Source organism: Aulostomus chinensis, chromosome 21, assembly GCF_037954235.1.
Source record: "Aulostomus chinensis isolate RoL2024-O1b breed Wild chromosome 21, RoL_Achi_v1.0, whole genome shotgun sequence".
NCBI classification, from domain to species: Eukaryota; Metazoa; Chordata; class Actinopteri; order Syngnathiformes; family Aulostomidae; genus Aulostomus; species Aulostomus chinensis.
This window is the reverse complement of record NC_141340.1, coordinates 19,392,523-19,411,726: the sequence shown is the minus strand read 5'-3', so window position 1 is coordinate 19,411,726 and position 19,204 is coordinate 19,392,523. Positions and strand designations below refer to the sequence as shown.

Here is a 19,204-nt window from a genome sequence, read left to right as displayed (position 1 = left end):
GGGTGGAGTTTGCATGTTGTCCCCTTGTGTATTACAGGAAGTTTGAGTTAGTAAGTTTGCAGTGGATTTGGGTGGTATTTGCACATAAATATATGTACATTTACTTAATTTATCTTTTTTTGAACATTTTCAAAATGAACTTGTTAATAATTAACCAAAACGTGTATATATATATGTATATTGCGCAATTTATGATCAAATATGTTAACATTTATCATAAATCTCCAAATATTACTTGGGGGTCAGACCTCCCACAGAGCAGCACCAGGCTCTCTACTTTACCAGTGAGACAGAGAATCATTCATCCTGAGCAGCCCTTTAATTACTGGGCTAAATAATGAATGATCCTATACAGCAGACCCACCGGGCTTTACTTGAGTGACCCCCGACCAACGGAGAGTTTGGCTGCAGAGGGTCCACGGATGCATTCCACAAGGATAAATGTCAACCAGTGTGACGTACAAACTAAAAGCAGGAAGTTAATTATGAGAATGGTGACTGTTGCCAGGTAAGATTAGGATGTCTTTAGGAGTATCAGGGGGTCGCGTGGGTGCCTGTGTTGGACTTTATAAAGTGTCAGTCTGTGTTCTCTGGGACTCAGTAGTAAACCATTGCCTCACCTCATAAAGCCAAAAGTGACAGTAGTTTTCGACACCAGACAGTAGCGCCTCCGCTTGTTCTGCACTGTGTGCACACGCTAACCCTCAAACAGCCACAGTTTGTCGAAATTTTGAAACGCTGACTTCTGTTCTTTAATTTTCTTCTTCTTTTATTTCCACACAGCTGCATTTTTCTCCCAAAGAAATTTCTCTCTGAATTCCATCTTGATTTGATCATCATAGGATGGATTTTGGGCTGGACGTCATCTAACCGGCAGGATTGATTGTGAAAGCCCTTTTCAACACTAGCCTGACCTGAGCCTCTGACCCCCAGCAGGGAACACTGCACTCTGCCTCCGCATACTTGACAGTCTGACTTAGAACCCATCTGTTAAAACTGCCTTTTATTGAAGTAGTGGTGTTGACCTGCCTCTTAACTTTTTATCAGGATCGCGCAAAAACAACAAGGCCGAATTTCACAAAATCCGACACATACAGGACTTGACAAGACAGCAGAGAGGACTTGAAGTCTCGTCCTGTATGCTGGCTTCACTGCCATGTTAATCTGTGTTGTTGCTGCTATTTTTTATGCATTTCAAGGTGACAATAGTTACCGGTGTTATTGTTAGGATCATCATTGTTGGTGTTCTCCTTTCTTCTATCAAATCCCTCAAAGTATGCTCTCTCTCTTCTCTGTGAAACAGCATCATCTATACGAATGAATGAATGAATGAATGTTTTATTTTCGTGTCTGAACATTGGCATGACCCATCCCATATGGGATTATACAGACAAATTAAATCTAACCAAAAAATAAGGTTCACATTCCGGAAAGTCATATTTACAATCACTCTTCCAGATATCAAAAACACATGCACACACACACACACACACACACACACACACACACACACACACACACACACACACACACACAGGGCAAAATCATAAATAAGCAGACGAAATGAGCCTTAAGTGTGTACGTTTTTAAGAGTAGCAACATATTAGCATTTTTTTTTTCCATTTGTCTCCCTCAGAGTCTCAAACTACAGGACAGGGACATTTCATTTGGAGCTTTTTATCACTTTTTTTCCTTTTTTGCTGCATTGACCTGTTCACCTCTCACTCCCGACACACCTGGGATTGTATTCACACCTTCCCTTTCCACTGATACCCTGTGAAACTGTCCAATCGCAAAAAAGCGTCGTAACACTTTTTTTACTCCTGCTCATGCAGTTGCAGTGTGACTTTGAATAAAAGCACCTTCTCCCCCGCCCCTCTCTCTGAGCCGGTCACATGATCCACTTGTTTGGTCCAGGGGAGCTTTTACACCTGAACTTATGATTCGGATCCAAATTAAAAGTCAGATGTGAAAGGTTCCCTCAAACACCTTGAATTTCCAGTAGGTGCTTTTCTCTCAACGAACCCTGGTGGGTTTGACTGGACTGCTCTTGGTCCAAGGGAACCCGGGTACAGAGGTGTGAGAGGAAACTGGATAAATACAGGAAATGAACCAAAAAAAAGTTAATCAAACATGAATATGACACTGTAAAACGACGAGGGGGAGGAGCTATGAGTGACACTCTACCAGGGTTGAAAAGGTAACAAATGCCACACTTGAACAGTTTATTTTGACACCACAGACCCCGGACAGGTAAACATGCCTTTAGAATTGTGGTAGCTTTTCTCTTCTGACCGGCCGATGTTTGTTTACCATGTCTGGTGCTGGAACACTCGTGATGTGGCTATCTAGAGTGAAAATGTATGGTTGGAAGCGTTTTCTAACCAGATATATATTCTGTATACATCAATACACCTGCCACCTAGCAAGAATACCACATTTTCTTGTATATCATGTCATTTCCTCTCCCCTTAATTTTCAACCTGAGCTTCAGGCTGTCCTGTGAGTGTGCAGCCGATGTTTTCCATAGTGTGGCTCGTTCTTGCTCTGTGGAAACGTCCAGCACTCAACCTGCCTGACAGCCTTACAAGCTGCAGGAACATCACATCACTCTTTTTTTTTGTGCCAGGTAATACGGTTTGGTAGCCTGTCACAGATTACCATCAGGAGCAGACTTTTTCTGATAAGTCAGTACAGAGAGGTGAAGCAGCACTGTAACTTTGCAGCGGCTCGTGCATCTCTTTTTATGAACTCATTGTTTCAAAGTGTTCGATACATCAGTCATACCCTCTCCCACAGTCTACCTATCTAAAGTGAGGTGATTATTCTATCACTTTCCATTTTATACTCCAATATTTTTTTTTGCCTCTAAACAGTAAAGACTTCAAATACGTGCACGAGTCCCGTATTTCCATGATTAGCCCTCATATTCCTGCACAAAAGATCCGTATGGCCCTTGGCTGCAACAATTTGACTGTTCAACACTGAAAAAATTGAGCACAGTTCTTGATAAATATCCCCTCATTGACTCGTGCCGCATTCGCTTCCAGCATAACATTTATTTAATCAGAGGTTGCAAGTCTTGTTAATCCAACAATAGTTTTTGTAAGAGTAGAGACACTGGCAGAAAGGACAAGGGTCACCATCTGTCATGGCATTTCGAGGATCCTCCTGTTTTTCACGGAGCATGTGCTAATTTGTGTCCTACCTCATCCATACCTCTTGATGAAACCCAGCAGGGAGCTGCTGTTGTGCAGTTTCCCAGGTGTACAGGTCAGCATGCATATGTGGCTGCTTGGCAATTAGGAAATGGCCATGTAACCATTTTTTTGTTGTGCGTTTCTGCGACAACAACGAACCAGAGAAGGCACAAGAACCTATTTTTTAGCAATGTCGAAAACACACTTGCTCTTATTTGTTACATTCGACAATAGCGAATCTAACTCTGCTGATTTCTGCTCAAAGTGCTGAGAGTTATGTTTGTATTAGAAGATTTTGTCGGCTATACTGTATATATAAGAAAATACAAATCCTGCAAGTCAGTAATACTGTAATACTACATCGCAGGTGTAGAGGTATGCCTTCAGGATGTGTCCCTGTCATGAGTGTTTTTGACCTTTGACCACCGTATTTATTTTTTTAAGTTCATCTTTGAGTCCCAGTGGATGTTTGTTCTATATTTGACACAAAAAAAAAATCATCAAGTGATGGTGACCTTTGACCTCTGATAGCGTTTCGGTTCCTCCTTGAGTCCCAATGGACATTAGAGCTAAATTTAAAACAAAAAAAAAATACAAGCACCAAGGTGTTTATACAATAAAATATGACATTCAAAAGAATCAGACATAAAGTCCACACATGTGAGTTGACTTTCACTTTGGACCACCTCATCCTTGTGTCCCAGTGGAACTTTGGCATTCCACAGATGCATGAACAAGGACGTGTCGCTCTTTTACAACCTTTACAGTAAAACACCTTATCAATTCTGAGCCCTCCCTCCTCACAAAACACCCTAATATTTGTGTATGCAGCTGATTGATTTGAACTCTGTGTTTTGAGCATTCATGAAAAAAAAATCTAAAATGCTGCAGGGAAAAATTGATGACTTCTGTTGGGGTTCAACCACAATGTTCATGCAGGGGGAACAAAACAATTTACCACCACTTTCATGTAGAGAGCTCGGCCCTGAGCGGTGCTGTTCATAGGCAAATGCGACATATTTCCTTCTTACACAAGTTAGCGCGTTCGCCAGTAGAAACAGGAAGTGTAAATAACGACATCACAAGTGATTGGATGAAATCGCTTGGCGTGCAGAATTCGCGGGGATTGCCTGAATTTGCATTAAATGTTGGGCTTGTTGTGAGCCACAAGTATACCATCATTTCCTGCAACTTTGAGATGATGGATGCAAACTCTAATGCTGGATATTTCATCAGGTCTTTTCTCACAATCACATATAGCATCAGAGAATGGGATTCACCAGTATTGCTACTGGTGAATGTGGTGCCTTGCGAGTTTTATTGCTGGACCTACTGGTTGAGATATAAAAATTGTTAGTTATAAAAGTTATAAAGTTTTAACCTGATCAAATTTGTAGATATTGGTAAGTGTGGAAAACCTCAGCCGATGTTGTGGGAGTCAGTAACAGTCGGTACAATGATGAAGGGGAAGCTGCACCCTTTCACGTCAATGCCAAACAGCCAGCAGGACACTGTAGGGAATCGAACCCCATCCCAGTAAACCAGGAGCACCATGACCAGTGTCTGTTTTTGCTTTTTGACACGACATGGAAGGGAAAGCAAAACCTGCAGTAGCAACAGCACATGAGTGGTAGTGTGTTCTATTATGAAGGAGGTGGAAGAAATCAACGAGGGTCATCTTAGAATTGGCCTTGTATGTTTGGGTTTTTTGAAAGCTGCATGTTTGATTGAAATGCTGTTGGACTGCAGGAAACGAAACCTCAACAATACAAAAAAATGAGGAAATAAAATGTATTCATCCAATCATCAACAATTTTTATTTATATATATATATATAAAAATTGTTAATAATTAGATGAATACATTTTATTTATATTATATTATATATATATACATATACATATATAAATAAAAATATAAATTGAATAAAAATATAAATTGTTAATAATTAGATGAATATATTTTATTTATATTATATTATATTTATATTATATAAATATATATACATATACATACTAAAATTATTTTTTTACTTTTTCTTCCAAATTAGTCATACATAATATTTTACAGTTTTAATACAGTGACATCACATTACTTGACTATGCAGAAATAAGAGTGACATGGGCCAGAAATGTTTACATCATCAAGGCGCATGTACAACAAAAGAAGTGAGGAAAAAGAGAGGTACATACGTGCTGCGGCGGTGGAGCTGGCTCCTTTGGCGGCGTCTGTTGAATCAAACTGGAACGGCGTTGCTGAGAACATTCACCCAAGTGTTATACTTCAATACATCTTTAAGGCACCAAGAAAATATTTTCGTAAACTATTTTTTTTTTGAATTCTTGTTAACTTGAGTCAAATGTTTCCAAACTTATTTTTTGTTGGCTGAGTTGCCATCTATAGGTGACTGATTCAACATGACTCCATTCCTGCATCGACAGAAACAGACGGCTGCTACCTGCATGAGATAATAGTGTTTGTGTGTGTGTGTTTGTGGCATGTGCTGCCTTGACGTAAGGAGAGCGCAGCGTCATCTGTGGTACAGCTTCAGTCTGAGGACACAAACACACAAAGACCGTGTATGACAAAAGCATTTATGAAGGCATTAAAAATTGAGAGCACGATAAGAAGGCATCAAGTCAACATTAATAACTGACTGTAAAATGAAGGTTCGACTCACCAACCACATATTTTTAACCCCCGTTAACCGAAAATATGCCAAATATGATCCCAGTCTGTTTCTAAATAAGACTTTTTTTTCAAACAGTACAAAAGAAGAACCTTTGATCTCTTTGCTGAATTTCTTTCCAAATGCAACACATTGACCACCACATTTACAGGTACTTACTCTCATTCTTGAACTACATGAAGTGTGAATACTTGAGTCAAGTATTAGATGCAGGAGTATTTCTGCTCCTGAGTCTCTTCACACTTCACATGAAAACATGTTTGGGAACATCGGTTCTTACCTATAACAATGATTTCGGTGACCCTGTCCATCCTCTTCCGTCTCTTTCGTCCCTACACAAAAACAAGCATGTAAGAAGTTCCATCTGATATCTGCTGAATTTTTACCAGCTTGGTAACGCCATGGAAATGTGTGTGTGGGTGCGATGGAAGGGAGCAGGTTGAACGTACGTAGTTGACACCGCAGGACCACTCAGGGTGCTGCTGGGTGTGGCGCTCTTTCTCCTCTTTGGCCTTTTTATAATACTTGGCCTGCTCCTCCTTTGTCAGTGCTTTCCACTGTTGGAACACGACAAAACACACACACACACACACACAGTAACAGAATGAACACACACATGCCAACTACCAAAGAGTGCTAAAGCTTGTGGAAGAGTACAAGCACACTTACTCTCTGTCCCAGGACCTTGTTGACTGCAGCGTTGTTCCTGCTCTTGAGTTCTGCCTTCATCTTCTCTCTCTGTTCCATGAGGAACAACATGAAGGCATTTTTGGGTTTTTTAACATAGGGCAGGTCCAGCTGCTTCTTAGCCTTCCTCTTTCTATAGAAATACAGAATCAAGCTGTTCATTTGAGAATTAAATATTTGTTTTTCTTCAAACAAATGTCATCAAGGCAGAATACAAGACAACACTGCTAAACTGGTTCTTGTTTCCTGAGTATTACTGAAGTACTTTTTGTCAAATCTGAGTCTGAACTTACTTGGTTTTAGGAGCGCTGGCAGCTTTGGTCTGAGGACACAAACACACAAAGATGCTACATGAGCAAAACATAAAAGACGCTATCACAATAAACATGGAACATGAGAAAAAGCGTAAAAAGAACATCAATAATTATGGTGTGTGTGTGTGTGTGTGTGTGAGTGTGTCTGTGTCTGTGTGTGTGTCTTACCAGATGTGAAGAATCTGCCTGGTTGCCTTCACCCAGGGAGTTGGTGGGCCACTGATAGGGCAGGAACTGTGGGAGAGGGGGAGGGGGAATTTAGCCCGGCTACACACACACAAACAATGCACCATGTTATAATTTCAATTCATCTTCCGTCACAGTCAACACACTTACCTGAACTTGGCCGCTGAGGGGATGTGGCAGCATAACATATGGATACATTGGTGGTCCATACATGAAGGGTGGAGCCATCACTGGACCGGGGAACTGGTAGTTTTGGTAAAGTAGGTTGTTGCCATAGTAACAACCAGAACCACCATTGGTTTGATTCCCATCGACTGGACCTTCTGCTGGCTGAGGGTTGGTGTCAACACCCACTGGAGCAGGTTCGGGAGGTCCAGGGGGGGATGCAGGTGGAGGATCCGGGGCATACCCAATGATGTACCTGAGAGTGGATTCGATGTCCTCCCACTCAAGTCCACCAAATAATCCTGCTGAGTCAGCACTGCTGTTGTCCATGTTGGTACGATCAAAGATGTTTGAGGGTTCCTGTCAAACGCATTCACAGGAAGATGGTTTGATTAATGGGAAACATCATAATATAACTCTAAACTATAAGAAAATATTAACTATTTCACTTTTCTACATTTAAAGGACATCTTTGTGTTTGAGCTTTAAAAAAACCAAATTACTGAAGGAACTGCAACCATAAGATTCAAATCACAACAAGGCTTCTTCTGTAACAGCAATTAAAAACTATTCCAACCACAACGTGTGTGTGTGTGTGTATATATATATATATATATATACACACATATATATATACACACATATATATATATATATATATATATATATATATTAATGTACACGTATATACTAGGAGGGCAACGAAATAGTCAACAAACAAAACAATTCTAAATAAGAGACAGGGCTCACGAAACAAAATAAAGATTAAAGAAAATCAAAAATCAGAAATGCAAAAATCAGATATTCTTTATTTTCTTCCTCAATATGCAGACATACAAGTTCTTGCTGTGTCAGTACAAAATTTAATGCTTCCTTTGTTGTTGTAAACACTGACGACAACTACCTTCTTAAACGAAAAGGAAAACTAATATTCAATAACCCTCAGGGCTGCAGCCTCGTCTAGATCTGGAATGTCTGACCTCAGTGAGCTGGAATATTTAGCCTTCAACAGGTGCTTCTTATCCTTCCATCATGCTAGCAGCGCTCGCCGCAGTCTACGGTGTTGTGGACCCCCATTGTTTGCACACGGCTTTTGTTTAATCCACCATCGTCTCTCCGTTGCCTTGTCTTTAACATGGGAAGCCAAAACAAGTCCACACAACCGGTTTGTTTGACGAAAGAGCGTCCGCTACTTGTTCGACCTCGTCTCCCTCCATTTTGTAAATAATGGTTTCGCTGTTTCTTCTTCTTCTTGTCATTTGTGTGTTCAGTAGGTGAGAGGGTCCAAATCATCAGGGGTGGTGGCGCGGCGCAGCTTCGCATTGTTGTTTTTTTAATGTTTTACACGGATTTTTATTTCGTTCGTCTTTGAATTTTATTTCTTCATTTTTATATATTTATATATATATATATATATATATATATATATATATATATATATATATATATATATATATTTATATTTATATATATATATACACACACACACAGTGTCCACCCGTGTATGTAAGTCACAATTTAAATCATGTATGTAGGCTAATTTATGTACCATTCATATGGAAATGACGCCTATAATTGCTTGGAGTGTACAGTTAAACTACTCAGCACATGCTTTTAGGGCAAATTTCCATTCATTCACATCAGAAAAGATTGCAAATTAGTTGTCAAATTCACATTTTCGTACAATTGTCTTATTGTTTTCTGCTTTCTCCCATTCCTGCCGCTTTATATTTATAATTTATTACATCCCTTAACTGAGTTAGAACAAAAACATCATTAATTGATCAAATGTGATCCATTGTTATAAATTCAACTTCCCAACTTGTGGCTGACGACAATCGAATAGTAGTTCGTTGTAATTCACAAATACTTGAGTAAATACTTTTTACAGACTGAGACGCCTTTCTTCTAGCTAAATATTTATTTGAATTTACAGCATATCATTAAAGAAAAGTCCTACTGAGTGTTAATATTTGATTTCAGGACTTACCAACAGTGTTTGTCCTCCTAGCCGGGTGTCGGGATGTAGTTTCAGGAGGTTTCTCTCTGTTGGGACGCTCAGTGGGTAACCTGTGCTTCTCAGATGAACCGAGAGCCACGTGATTTAACGGTTGGAAGATTTTAGACATATATACATTTCGATCACCGACGTATCTTGACGTCATTTACTGTAATTAAAAAATGCGCGTAGCAACCGTGACGTCACACATTGGGTTACTTCCTCCCTTCTTGTTTCATTGATTGCTGGCTATCGTTAAACCTACAGACGCTTCACTGCCACCTACTGGACTGGAATGTGAACGAGTAAATTGGCGGGAAGAAAACAACAGAGAGTATTTGGCCTAAAAATCCACCGTTCATCGTCGTCTTCCGCTTATTCCTCACTAGTAAGGGTCGCGGGGGGGGGGGGGGCTGGAGCCTATCCCAGCATCTACGGGCGAGAGGCAGGGTTCACCCTGGAGAGGTCGCCAGTCCATCGCAGGGCCAACATACAGAGACGAAAAACCATTCACATTCACACCTACGGTCAATTTAGAGTATCAATCAGCCTCGTCCCCAAATTGATGTCTTTGGACTGTGGGAGGAAGCTGGAGTACCAGAGACAACCCACACAGGAACAGGGAGAACATGGAGACTCCACACAGAAAGATCCTGTGCTGGAGCTGGGACTCCAACCCGGAACCTTCTTGCTGTGAGGCCACAGTGCTGACCACTGCACCACCGTGCAGCCCGGCCTAAAAATCAATTTAAATAAATCGCTGATATTAGCACTGAAGGCATGCAACATCTAAGAAATAAATGGTATTCCTGTGAAGGATACACTCACATATTTGGGTGTTATCATTAATACAAACGTAAAACCCCGTAACACCTCAAATTTTGACCCAATAGTTGAATCTAGGAATGTTTTGCAGCTCCTTTTTGGTTCTAGACCTGAAATTTATGTGACAGCTCCAGGATGCGATATTTTTTGGGGAAACATTGATGTTACCAAAAAAATTGTTCAAACAAATTTATTATATAAATGAATCTGTTCCTTCTGCAAAAATTTATTGGAATTTTCTTTACAGAGATGCAGATTAGAAGTGTGGCTGATCGGGGATACATTTTGTTGAAAGTATCTTTCAAAACTACACGTAGAATGTGTCCAGCTAAAAAAACATTAGAGAGATTTAAAATTGAAACTAATACCCTTGTCATTTCTGTGGCTGGTGTGAAGAATCCATCAAACATTTATTTTATCACTGCTTGTATCGTCGAATATTCAGGGCCAGCACGGAGAATTTTATTAAAAGGAAAACAGGACAGTCTTAACATCTGCAAGAAAAGGACATTTTTCTTTATTTTGAAGACAACCAAGTCAAAAAGGACTTCACTTGATTCCTACAACTTGTTTTAATTTTGGGTAAATTTCATTTTCATAAGAGGAAATGGTCCGACCGCAAACCACACTTGACAGTTTTTTTTAAAGGAACTTTATCAGCACAGCAATCAATGGACTTAGAAACCCAAAAGCCTCAAAAAGAACTTTATTTTGGAAAAGGTTTTTTTTATGTGTTTGATATTTTTCATCTCTCTTTTTTTTCTGATTATTTGTCTTAAGTTACGATCTCTTCGTTTTACGTTCCTACGTTGTTGCACCCCTGGCTAAACAGCTTTGTTTGGTATGTTTGCGTTCATTCGTTAAAAGAAAAAAGAAAACAACAGGAAGTAAGACTCGTTAGACCGCGCATGCACAATGCCGATTGATTGCTTCTCTAATTATGGGGGCAAATTTGCTGTCAGGGGGCCTTCATTTTCGACATGGGAAAGGCGAGAGGACATTTCTTTTCACACAACCTTTTTTTTTGTGGTCAGTCTTCTCATAATGAGCATGAGTGTTTGCTGTACAATGTGTGTTTCTATTTTTGACATGCTTGTGGAAGGAAGGACAGACTTTGATCCACCTTATTCATCAAACTTTACTGCTGCCAAAAAGGTATGACTTTTAAAGCCGATTTTTACTTTAAACATCTTGTAATAAGATAGAATGCAATATACATGTACAAGTATCATCAAAATGAACTGCCAACATTTTAAATTAAGTCTCTATTATCAACAGCCAAGAATTACCACAAAAAAAAAAATCCAGTCTGTAATGAAAGGCCTCCATTGGTTCAGCTCAAAACTAGCGTTGCAGGCAGGTTTGGTGAACGGAACCTATTTTAAACCTAGAATGTTCCTTGTTCAAGAACCTACACCGCACCAGTTGGGTGGGAAAATGGCAAAAATACAGCTGAGTCTTTTACTTGTGTTCATCCACCTTCACGCGGTAATCTATAAGAAAACCTGTCCTGGACTAATGGAGATCATCAGACAAAAAAAACCCAAGATGGAGATGGACAATGTTGAGTTTATAAATAATCCAGAAAAAAATAAGTCACTGGAACGGGCTTCTAAGCCAGTGAAACACAATTTAATTAATAACAACCTCTGAATCTGCTCCAGATAGGCTGAAACGTGAATGTCGGGGAGAAAAATAGACAGGCAGAGAGAGAGAGAGAGAGAGAAAGAAACAGAGAGAAAAGGGCCAGGCTGCTCGCGGCCACACCAGAGACCAAAGGCATGCACAGATGGAGACTCTCACACTTGCTGGCAGTTTGGAGAGTCAGACTGCATCTCCATGCAGCTGTTGGCACTTTTGACAGCTTCCACTGTGTGTTCATGACCAGAGTCCAAAAAAGCCCCCAAGTCCCAGAACTTCAGCATTCACTGTTGTCAAGAGGGCACACTTATACCACAAAAAAAGACAGAAGAAAATACCCCCCCCCCCAAAAAAGAAGAAAAAAAAGTCCTCCACACACTCATTAAATAAAGATTGTTGAACTCTGAGAAGCGCCGTTGCAGGTCCTCTCTGCACTCTAGAAAAAGAACATGGAGTGTTCTTCACCGGCTGACTTACTGACCCCATTGTCAACACATGCATGCAAAATAGAAGACATACTTGTTTAACAAGTCCACGCGTTTTACTTTGAAGTATGCCTCCATCTTTCAATTATGCATAATTTGAAATATTTGTGCGGAGTGAAATGTGAAGCTAATTCTGCTGGCCTTCTTGGGGAAGAAAAAAAAAGTTGCAAGCATTTTTGGCAAAAGTTGAATATCTTTTCTAAACACCAAAAACATGTAGTTCCTTGTATATAACCATGGGCTCTGCAGCCGTCCAGGCCCTGCCTGACACAAATGGCCGCTAGCTTCTTCTGCTGCATGCCAGCGGTCCTTTTCTGGCCCGGGTGACCTATTTTTTTGTCAAATGACCCAATACAACAGCCAGAGTTGTCACTGTGTTATAAGACAATTGCAATTCAAGAAGTTTCTCATTTTTTTTATTACTCTTATGAATGCATCCGAAACTGTTGTTAGTGTGAGCCCAAGCTGTTTCTTTTCCTGCTTGATCTGGAGGATGTCATGCCTTCTGCTCCATTTGAATCTGACTCCCTTTAGTTCCAGAGAGACTTCAGCGATGTAAAGCTCTCTGAATAAGAGCCAAACCTGCTTTATCTGACTCACCTCCCGGCTGCTATTTTGCCACATCCTCGTGATTTACCTGGTGGGAAATGTCACAAAGAAGGCTTTGGTAGACACCTTTACACCCCCCCCCCCCCGCTTTCTCTAACCCTGCCTGTCTTCCTTCCTTCCTTCTTTTATCCACCTCCCCTTCCTTTCTTCCTTTCTGTTGCTGGATCTGGTTCTGAGTCCGGCTGCAGTGTTTTGAGACAGTTTGCTGGGATCTTGTGTGAGACATGAAAAGAAAGCGCAAAGCATTAATCTAACCGAGCTAAAATGAATGCATGCATCACTGCTTCCAAGTGTTTCCTCAGCTGGAAGGAGGCATGGTTGCTTAGGTGGTATTTTTCAGTGAACAATTGGAAGTTATGATGTGCCTTGGATTTATTTCAATGATTTGAAAACACTGAAGCTCCCATTTTTCACAAAGATGCTATTGACCAGTAGAGTAGAGGGCTTTTTAAGCTTCGGAGTTATCAGTCATTAAGGATGTTGGACAATGGAGTTGATATGTTGGCTACTGTGTTGTTACTGGGTAATTAACCTCTTGACACTCTGATTCCTGCCAGCTCTCAAAAATGGTAAATCAATACTTCACCCAGAAAAAAGAGTAACTTGACTTTCAAGTGCTCCAAAATACGTAAATTTATTATGCAAAGATTTCATTTGAAGTTAACGGAAACTAATTTTCTTCAGCTTATCCAGTTAATGGTCGGGGGGGGGGGGGCTGGAGTCTATCCCAGCAGCCTTCAGGTGAGAGGCAGGTTCACCCTGGGCAGGTCACCAGTCCATCACAGAGCCAACACATAGAGACAGACAACCATCCACACTCACAGTCACACCTACGGTCAATTTAGAGTATCAATCAGCCTCGTCCCCTCTTGATGTCTTTGGACTGTGGGAGGAAGCTGGAGTACCAGAGAGAACCCACACAGGAACAGGGAGAACATGCAGACTCCACACAGAAAGATCCTGTGATGGAGCCGGGACTGGAACCTTGAACCTTCTTGCTGTGAGGCCACAGTGCTGACCACTGCACCTCCATGCCACCCTGCCCAAAATCCTCAGTTTACAAACTCTAGCATAACTTCCCATAAAATCCACATTGTCGTTCTCTAGCCATAAACTCAACAATCCACAATTTGAGCTAAAAACAAACTCCCCTGGTTTTGCACATGGTCGGACCAAACCACAAGTCAAATATTCCTCTTGAGCTTAAACAAACGTGTCTGCAGTCTTTAGAATCAGCTGATGGGGTGCAGACTTTTAAATGCCAGCTTAAAAAAAAAAAAGACAATAATTTCAAGCTTCATAAAAGGCAAAAAATAAATGATTCTCTTTGTAAACACTGTAAACAAAACCAGTAATCTGGCAACAGAGCCTCAGGAGGGGTTGCCATTATTACAATTAGAGACCGTTAAAAACACAGTTTGAGGAGCTTCATGTGATAATGGCTGCATATATTTTTATTAACTGACTCCACAAGCACATTTTTAAACGAGCATGTTTTCTGTGTGCGCCGTTCTTCTTTTTTATTGGAGCCATTTGCATGCTGTAAGGGAATGTTCACAGGTTGGCTATATGTATAATGGAATCTTTTCATAATTAGGAAAACCGAGTTAAGTCCACTAATATGGGTAATGATACAAGATGTTAAATTTCACAGTTTGTGACTCCCCCATTCTCATCATTAGAAGAGTCTTGGTTTTAAGTTTTAATTACAGAAACTATAAAAAGTCCAAATCAGGTCATGCAGGAGGATGTTTTTTGGTGCAAAATTTGCATGAATGAATAATGTGTCCTCTGAGTCATTTATGTGAGGAGAAACACATTCAAACACACTTCACGGCGTATTAAGAAGGTTTATGGCCACTCTTCTTTCATCCATACTTTCTTTCATAACTTCTAAATGCACCAAAGAAATGTTTTACTACACCTTCACCCATCCATTTAAAATCCACTTTCTGTCCATTAACTCCCCACTCTCATTCCATTCATTCTTTCCCTCTAAATCCTTCTTCCTTGTGTTTGTCTTGGTCCCCCGTGAGTGTGAAAATGTTCTCAGGGAGCTGCAATCAGGGAGTGTTCGGAATGTTGGAAACAGATTTTGTATTTTTTGTATTTTTTGTACTAAGGCTCTAAGACGCTGAGTTTCAGAAGGCTATTGTCATATGTCCATAATAAAGTAATATTATTGAAGTGGAACAATTTACAGAGCACTAATTAAAAGACTTCTTTGATCTTCTTTGATTTTCTCTGATCTTTACCGTTTATCCTCAAACGAGTTAAAACCAAAAGGAATACAGAAAACTTTGACTTTTCTGTTCCACCAAACTATGCAAATTAGGTCAGGGCTGTGATAACCTGTCCAGGGTGCACTAATGGCAGCAGCGGTGAAGAGAATGGGTGGATTTAAACATTGGCTACAGTACAAAACAGGAAAGGAAGATCTGGGCCAGTGAGGAAATGACAGGTGACAATTACACCGGAAGCCTTTGTGGTTCCCATTCCCTGGATTACATCACTTAATTAGCTCCTAGTAATGGTTAGAAATGACCATAAAAGAGAGCTCCCATTGAAGGGTTTTATTACACAGGGATGTTTTGAACAAAGGTGCTCTTCATCAGACTTGCAAAAACTAGTGAGTCTCCATCTTTGAATCGTACAGAAGAGGCTACAAAGAGACCTGGATCAAAGATTCAGCTTCATATTTTTTGCCGCAATCTGTATGGCTTAGTTTGTATGTGTACTTCTCACTGATTCAAAACAACAAGAATAATATCAAAAAACTCTGGTACCTTATTGAGACCGATCCAGCCCACCACACCAGAAACGATGGATTAATCCTGATGGATGGATTAAATGGATTAAATGGATGGGTGAAGGTGTAGTAAAACATTTCTTTGGTGCATTTAGAAGTTATGAAAGAAAGAATGGATGAAAGAAGAGTGGCCATAAACCTTCTTAATACGCCGTGAAGTGTGTTTAAATGTGTTTCTCCTCACATAAATGACTCAGAGGACACATTATTCATTCATGCAAATTTTGCACCAAAAAACATCCTCCTGCATGACCTGATTTGGACTTTTTGTAGTTTCTGTAATTAAAACTTAAAACCAAGACTCTTCTAATGATGAGAATGGGTGAGTCACAAACTGTGAAATTTAACATCTAATATCATTACCCATATTAGTGGAGTTAACTCGGTTTTCCTAATTATGAAAAGATTCCATTATACATATAGCCAACCTGTGAACATTCCCTTACAGCATGCAAATGGGTCCAATAAAAAAGAAGAACGGCGCACACAGAAAACATGCTCGTTTAAAAATGTGCTTGTGGAGTCAGTTAATAAAAATATATGCAGCCATTATCACATGAAGCTCCTCAAACTGTGTTTTTAACGGTCTCTAATTGTAATAATGGCAACCCCTCCTGAGGCTCTGTTGCCAGATTACTGGTTTTGTTTACAGAGTGTTTACAAAGAGAAGCATTTATTTTTTGCCTTTTATGAAGCTTGAAATTATTGTCTTTTTTTTTTTAAGCTGGCATTTAAAAGTCTGCACCCCATCAGCTGATTCTAAAGACTGCAGACACGTTTGTTTAAGCTCAAGAGGAATATTTGACTTGTGGTTTGGTCCGACCATGTGCAAAACCAGGGGAGTTTGTTTTTAGCTCAAATTGTGGATTGTTGAGTTTATGGCTAGAGAACGACAATGTGGATTGTATGGGAAGTTATGCTAGAGTTTGTAAACTGAGGATTTTGGGCAGGGTGGCATGGAGGTGCAGTGGTCAGCACTGTGGCCTCACAGCAAGAAGGTTCAAGGTTCCAGTCCCGGCTCCAGCACAGGATCTTTCTGTGTGGAGTCTGCATGTTCTCCCTGTTCCTGTGTGGGTTCTCTCTGGTACTCCAGCTTCCTCCCACAGTCCAAAGACATCAAGAGGGGACGAGGCTGATTGATACTCTAAATTGACTGTAGGTGTGACTGTGAGTGTGGATGGTTGTCTGTCTCTATGTGTTGGCTCTGTGATGGACTGGTGACCTGCCCAGGGTGAACCTGCCTCTCACCTGAAGGCTGCTGGGATAGACTCCAGCCCCCCCCCCCCCCCGACCATTAACTGGATAAGCTGAAGAAAATTAGTTTCCGTTAACTTCAAATGAAATCTTTGCATGATAAATTTACGTATTTTGGAGCGCTTGAAAGTCAAGTTACACTTTTTTCTGGGTGAAGTATTGAATTAACATTTTTGAAAGCTGGCAGGAATCAGAGTGTCAAGAGGTTAATTACCCAGTAACAACACAGTAGCCAACATATCAACTCCATTGTCCAACATCCTCAATGACTGATAACTCCGAAGCTTAAAAAGCCCTCTACTCTACTGGTCAATAGCATCTTTGTGAAAAATGGGAGCTTCAGTGTTTTCAAATCATTGAAATAAATCCAAGGCACATCATAACTTCCAATTGTTCACTGAAAAATACCACCTAAGCAACCATGCCTCCTTCCAGCTGAGGAAACACTTGGAAGCAGTGATGCATGCATTCATTTTAGCTCGGTTAGATTAATGCTTTGCGCTTTCTTTTCATGTCTCACACAAGATCCCAGCAAACTGTCTCAAAACACTGCAGCCGGACTCAGAACCAGATCCAGCAACAGAAAGGAAGAAAGGAAGGGGAGGTGGATAAAAGAAGGAAGGAGGGAAGACAGGCAGGGTTAGAGAAAGCGGGGGGGGGGGGTGTAAAGGTGTCTACCAAAGCCTTCTTTGTGACATTTCCCACCAGGTAAATAACGAGGATGTGGCAAAATAGCAGCCGGGAGGTGAGTCAGATAAAGCAGGTTTGGCTCTTATTCAGAGAGCTTTACATCGCTGAAGTCTCTCTGGAACTAAAGGGAGTCGGATACAAATGGAGCAGAAGGCATGACATCCTCCAGATCAAGCAGGAAAAGAAACAGCTTGGGCTCACACTAACAACAGTTTCGGATGCATTCATAATAGTAATAAAAAAAATGAGAAACTTCTTGAATTGCATCTGCCTTATAACACAGTGACAACTCTGGCTGTTGTATTGGGTCATTTGACAAAAAAATAGGTCACCCGGGCCAGAAAAGGACCACTGGCATGCAGCAGAAGAAGCTAGCGGCCATTTGTGTCAAGCAGGGCCTGAACGGCTGCAGAGCCCATGGTTATATACAAGGAACTACATGTTTTTGGTGTTTAGAAAAGATATTCAACTTTTGCCAAAAATGCTTGCAACTTTTTTTTTCTTCCCCAAGAAGGCCAGCAGAATTAGCTTCACATTTCACTCCGCACAAATATTTCAAATTATGCATAATTCAAAGATGGAGGCATACTTCAAAGCAAAACGCGTGGACTTGTTAAACAAGTATGTCTTCTATTTTGCATGCATGTTTTGACAATGGGGTCAGTAAGTCAGCCGGTGAAGAACACTCCATGTTCTTTTTCTAGAGTGCAGAGAGGACCTGCAACGGCGCTTCTCAGAGTTCAACAATCTTTATTTAATGAGTGTGTGGAGGACTTTCTTTTTTCTTTTTTTGGGGGGGGGGGTATTTTCTTCTGTCTTTTTTTGTGGTATAAGTGTGCCCTCTTGACAACAGTGAATGCTGAAGTTCTGGGACTTGGGGGCTTTTTTGGACTCTGGTCATGAACACACAGTGGAAGCTGTCAAAAGTGCCAACAGCTGCATGGAGATGCAGTCTGACTCTCCAAACTGCCAGCAAGTGTGAGAGTCTCCATCTGTGCATGCCTTTGGTCTCTGGTGTGGCCGCGAGCAGCCTGGCCCTTTTCTCTCTGTTTCTTTCTCTCTCTCTCTCTCTCTCTGCCTGTCTATTTTTCTCCCCGACATTCACGTTTCAGCCTATCTGGAGCAGATTCAGAGGTTGTTATTAATTAAATTGTGTTTCACTGGCTTAGAAGCCCGTTCCAGTGACTTATCTTTTTCTGGATTATTTATAAACTCAACATTGTCCATCTCCATTTTGGGTTTTTTTGTCTGATGATCTCCATTAGGCCAGGACAGGTTTTCTTATAGATTACCGCACGAAGGTGGATGAACACAAGTAGAAGACTCAGCTGTATTTTTGCCATTTTCCCACCCAACCGGTGCGGTGTAGGTTCTTGAACAAGGAACATTCTAGGTTTAAAATAGGTTCCGTTCACCAAACCTGCCTGCATCGCTAGTTTTGAGCTGAACCAATGGAGGCCTTTCATTACAGAGTGGATTTTTTTTTTGGTAATTCTTGGCTGTTGATAATAGAGACTTAATTTAAAATGTTGGCAGTTCATTTTGATGATACTTGTACATGTATATTGCATTCTATCTTATTACAAGATGTTTAAAGTAAAAATCGGCTTTAAAAGACATACCTTTTTGGCAGCAGTAAAGTTTGATGAAT

The 19,204-nt window shown here is 40.6% G+C and overlaps 2 protein-coding genes across 2 annotated transcripts in view; one reads left to right on the top strand and one right to left on the bottom strand.

Moving 5' to 3' along the window:
- The window catches only part of LOC147241955 (uncharacterized), a 184,751-nt gene that overhangs the window by 17,514 nt on the left and 148,033 nt on the right, over positions 1-19,204 (top strand). The window lies entirely within an intron of this gene.
- LOC147241967 (transcription factor 7-like) lies at positions 5,328-9,328 on the bottom strand. The gene is made up of 8 exons (XM_086192066.1): positions 9,232-9,328; positions 7,227-7,601; positions 7,059-7,124; positions 6,870-6,898; positions 6,559-6,709; positions 6,339-6,446; positions 6,170-6,221; positions 5,328-5,752 (listed from the first exon to the last, which is right to left on the bottom strand). Exons 2-8 carry the CDS (start codon positions 7,569-7,571, stop codon positions 5,748-5,750), a joined length of 756 nt encoding a protein of 251 aa, XP_086048192.1. The 5' UTR covers positions 7,572-7,601; positions 9,232-9,328; the 3' UTR covers positions 5,328-5,747.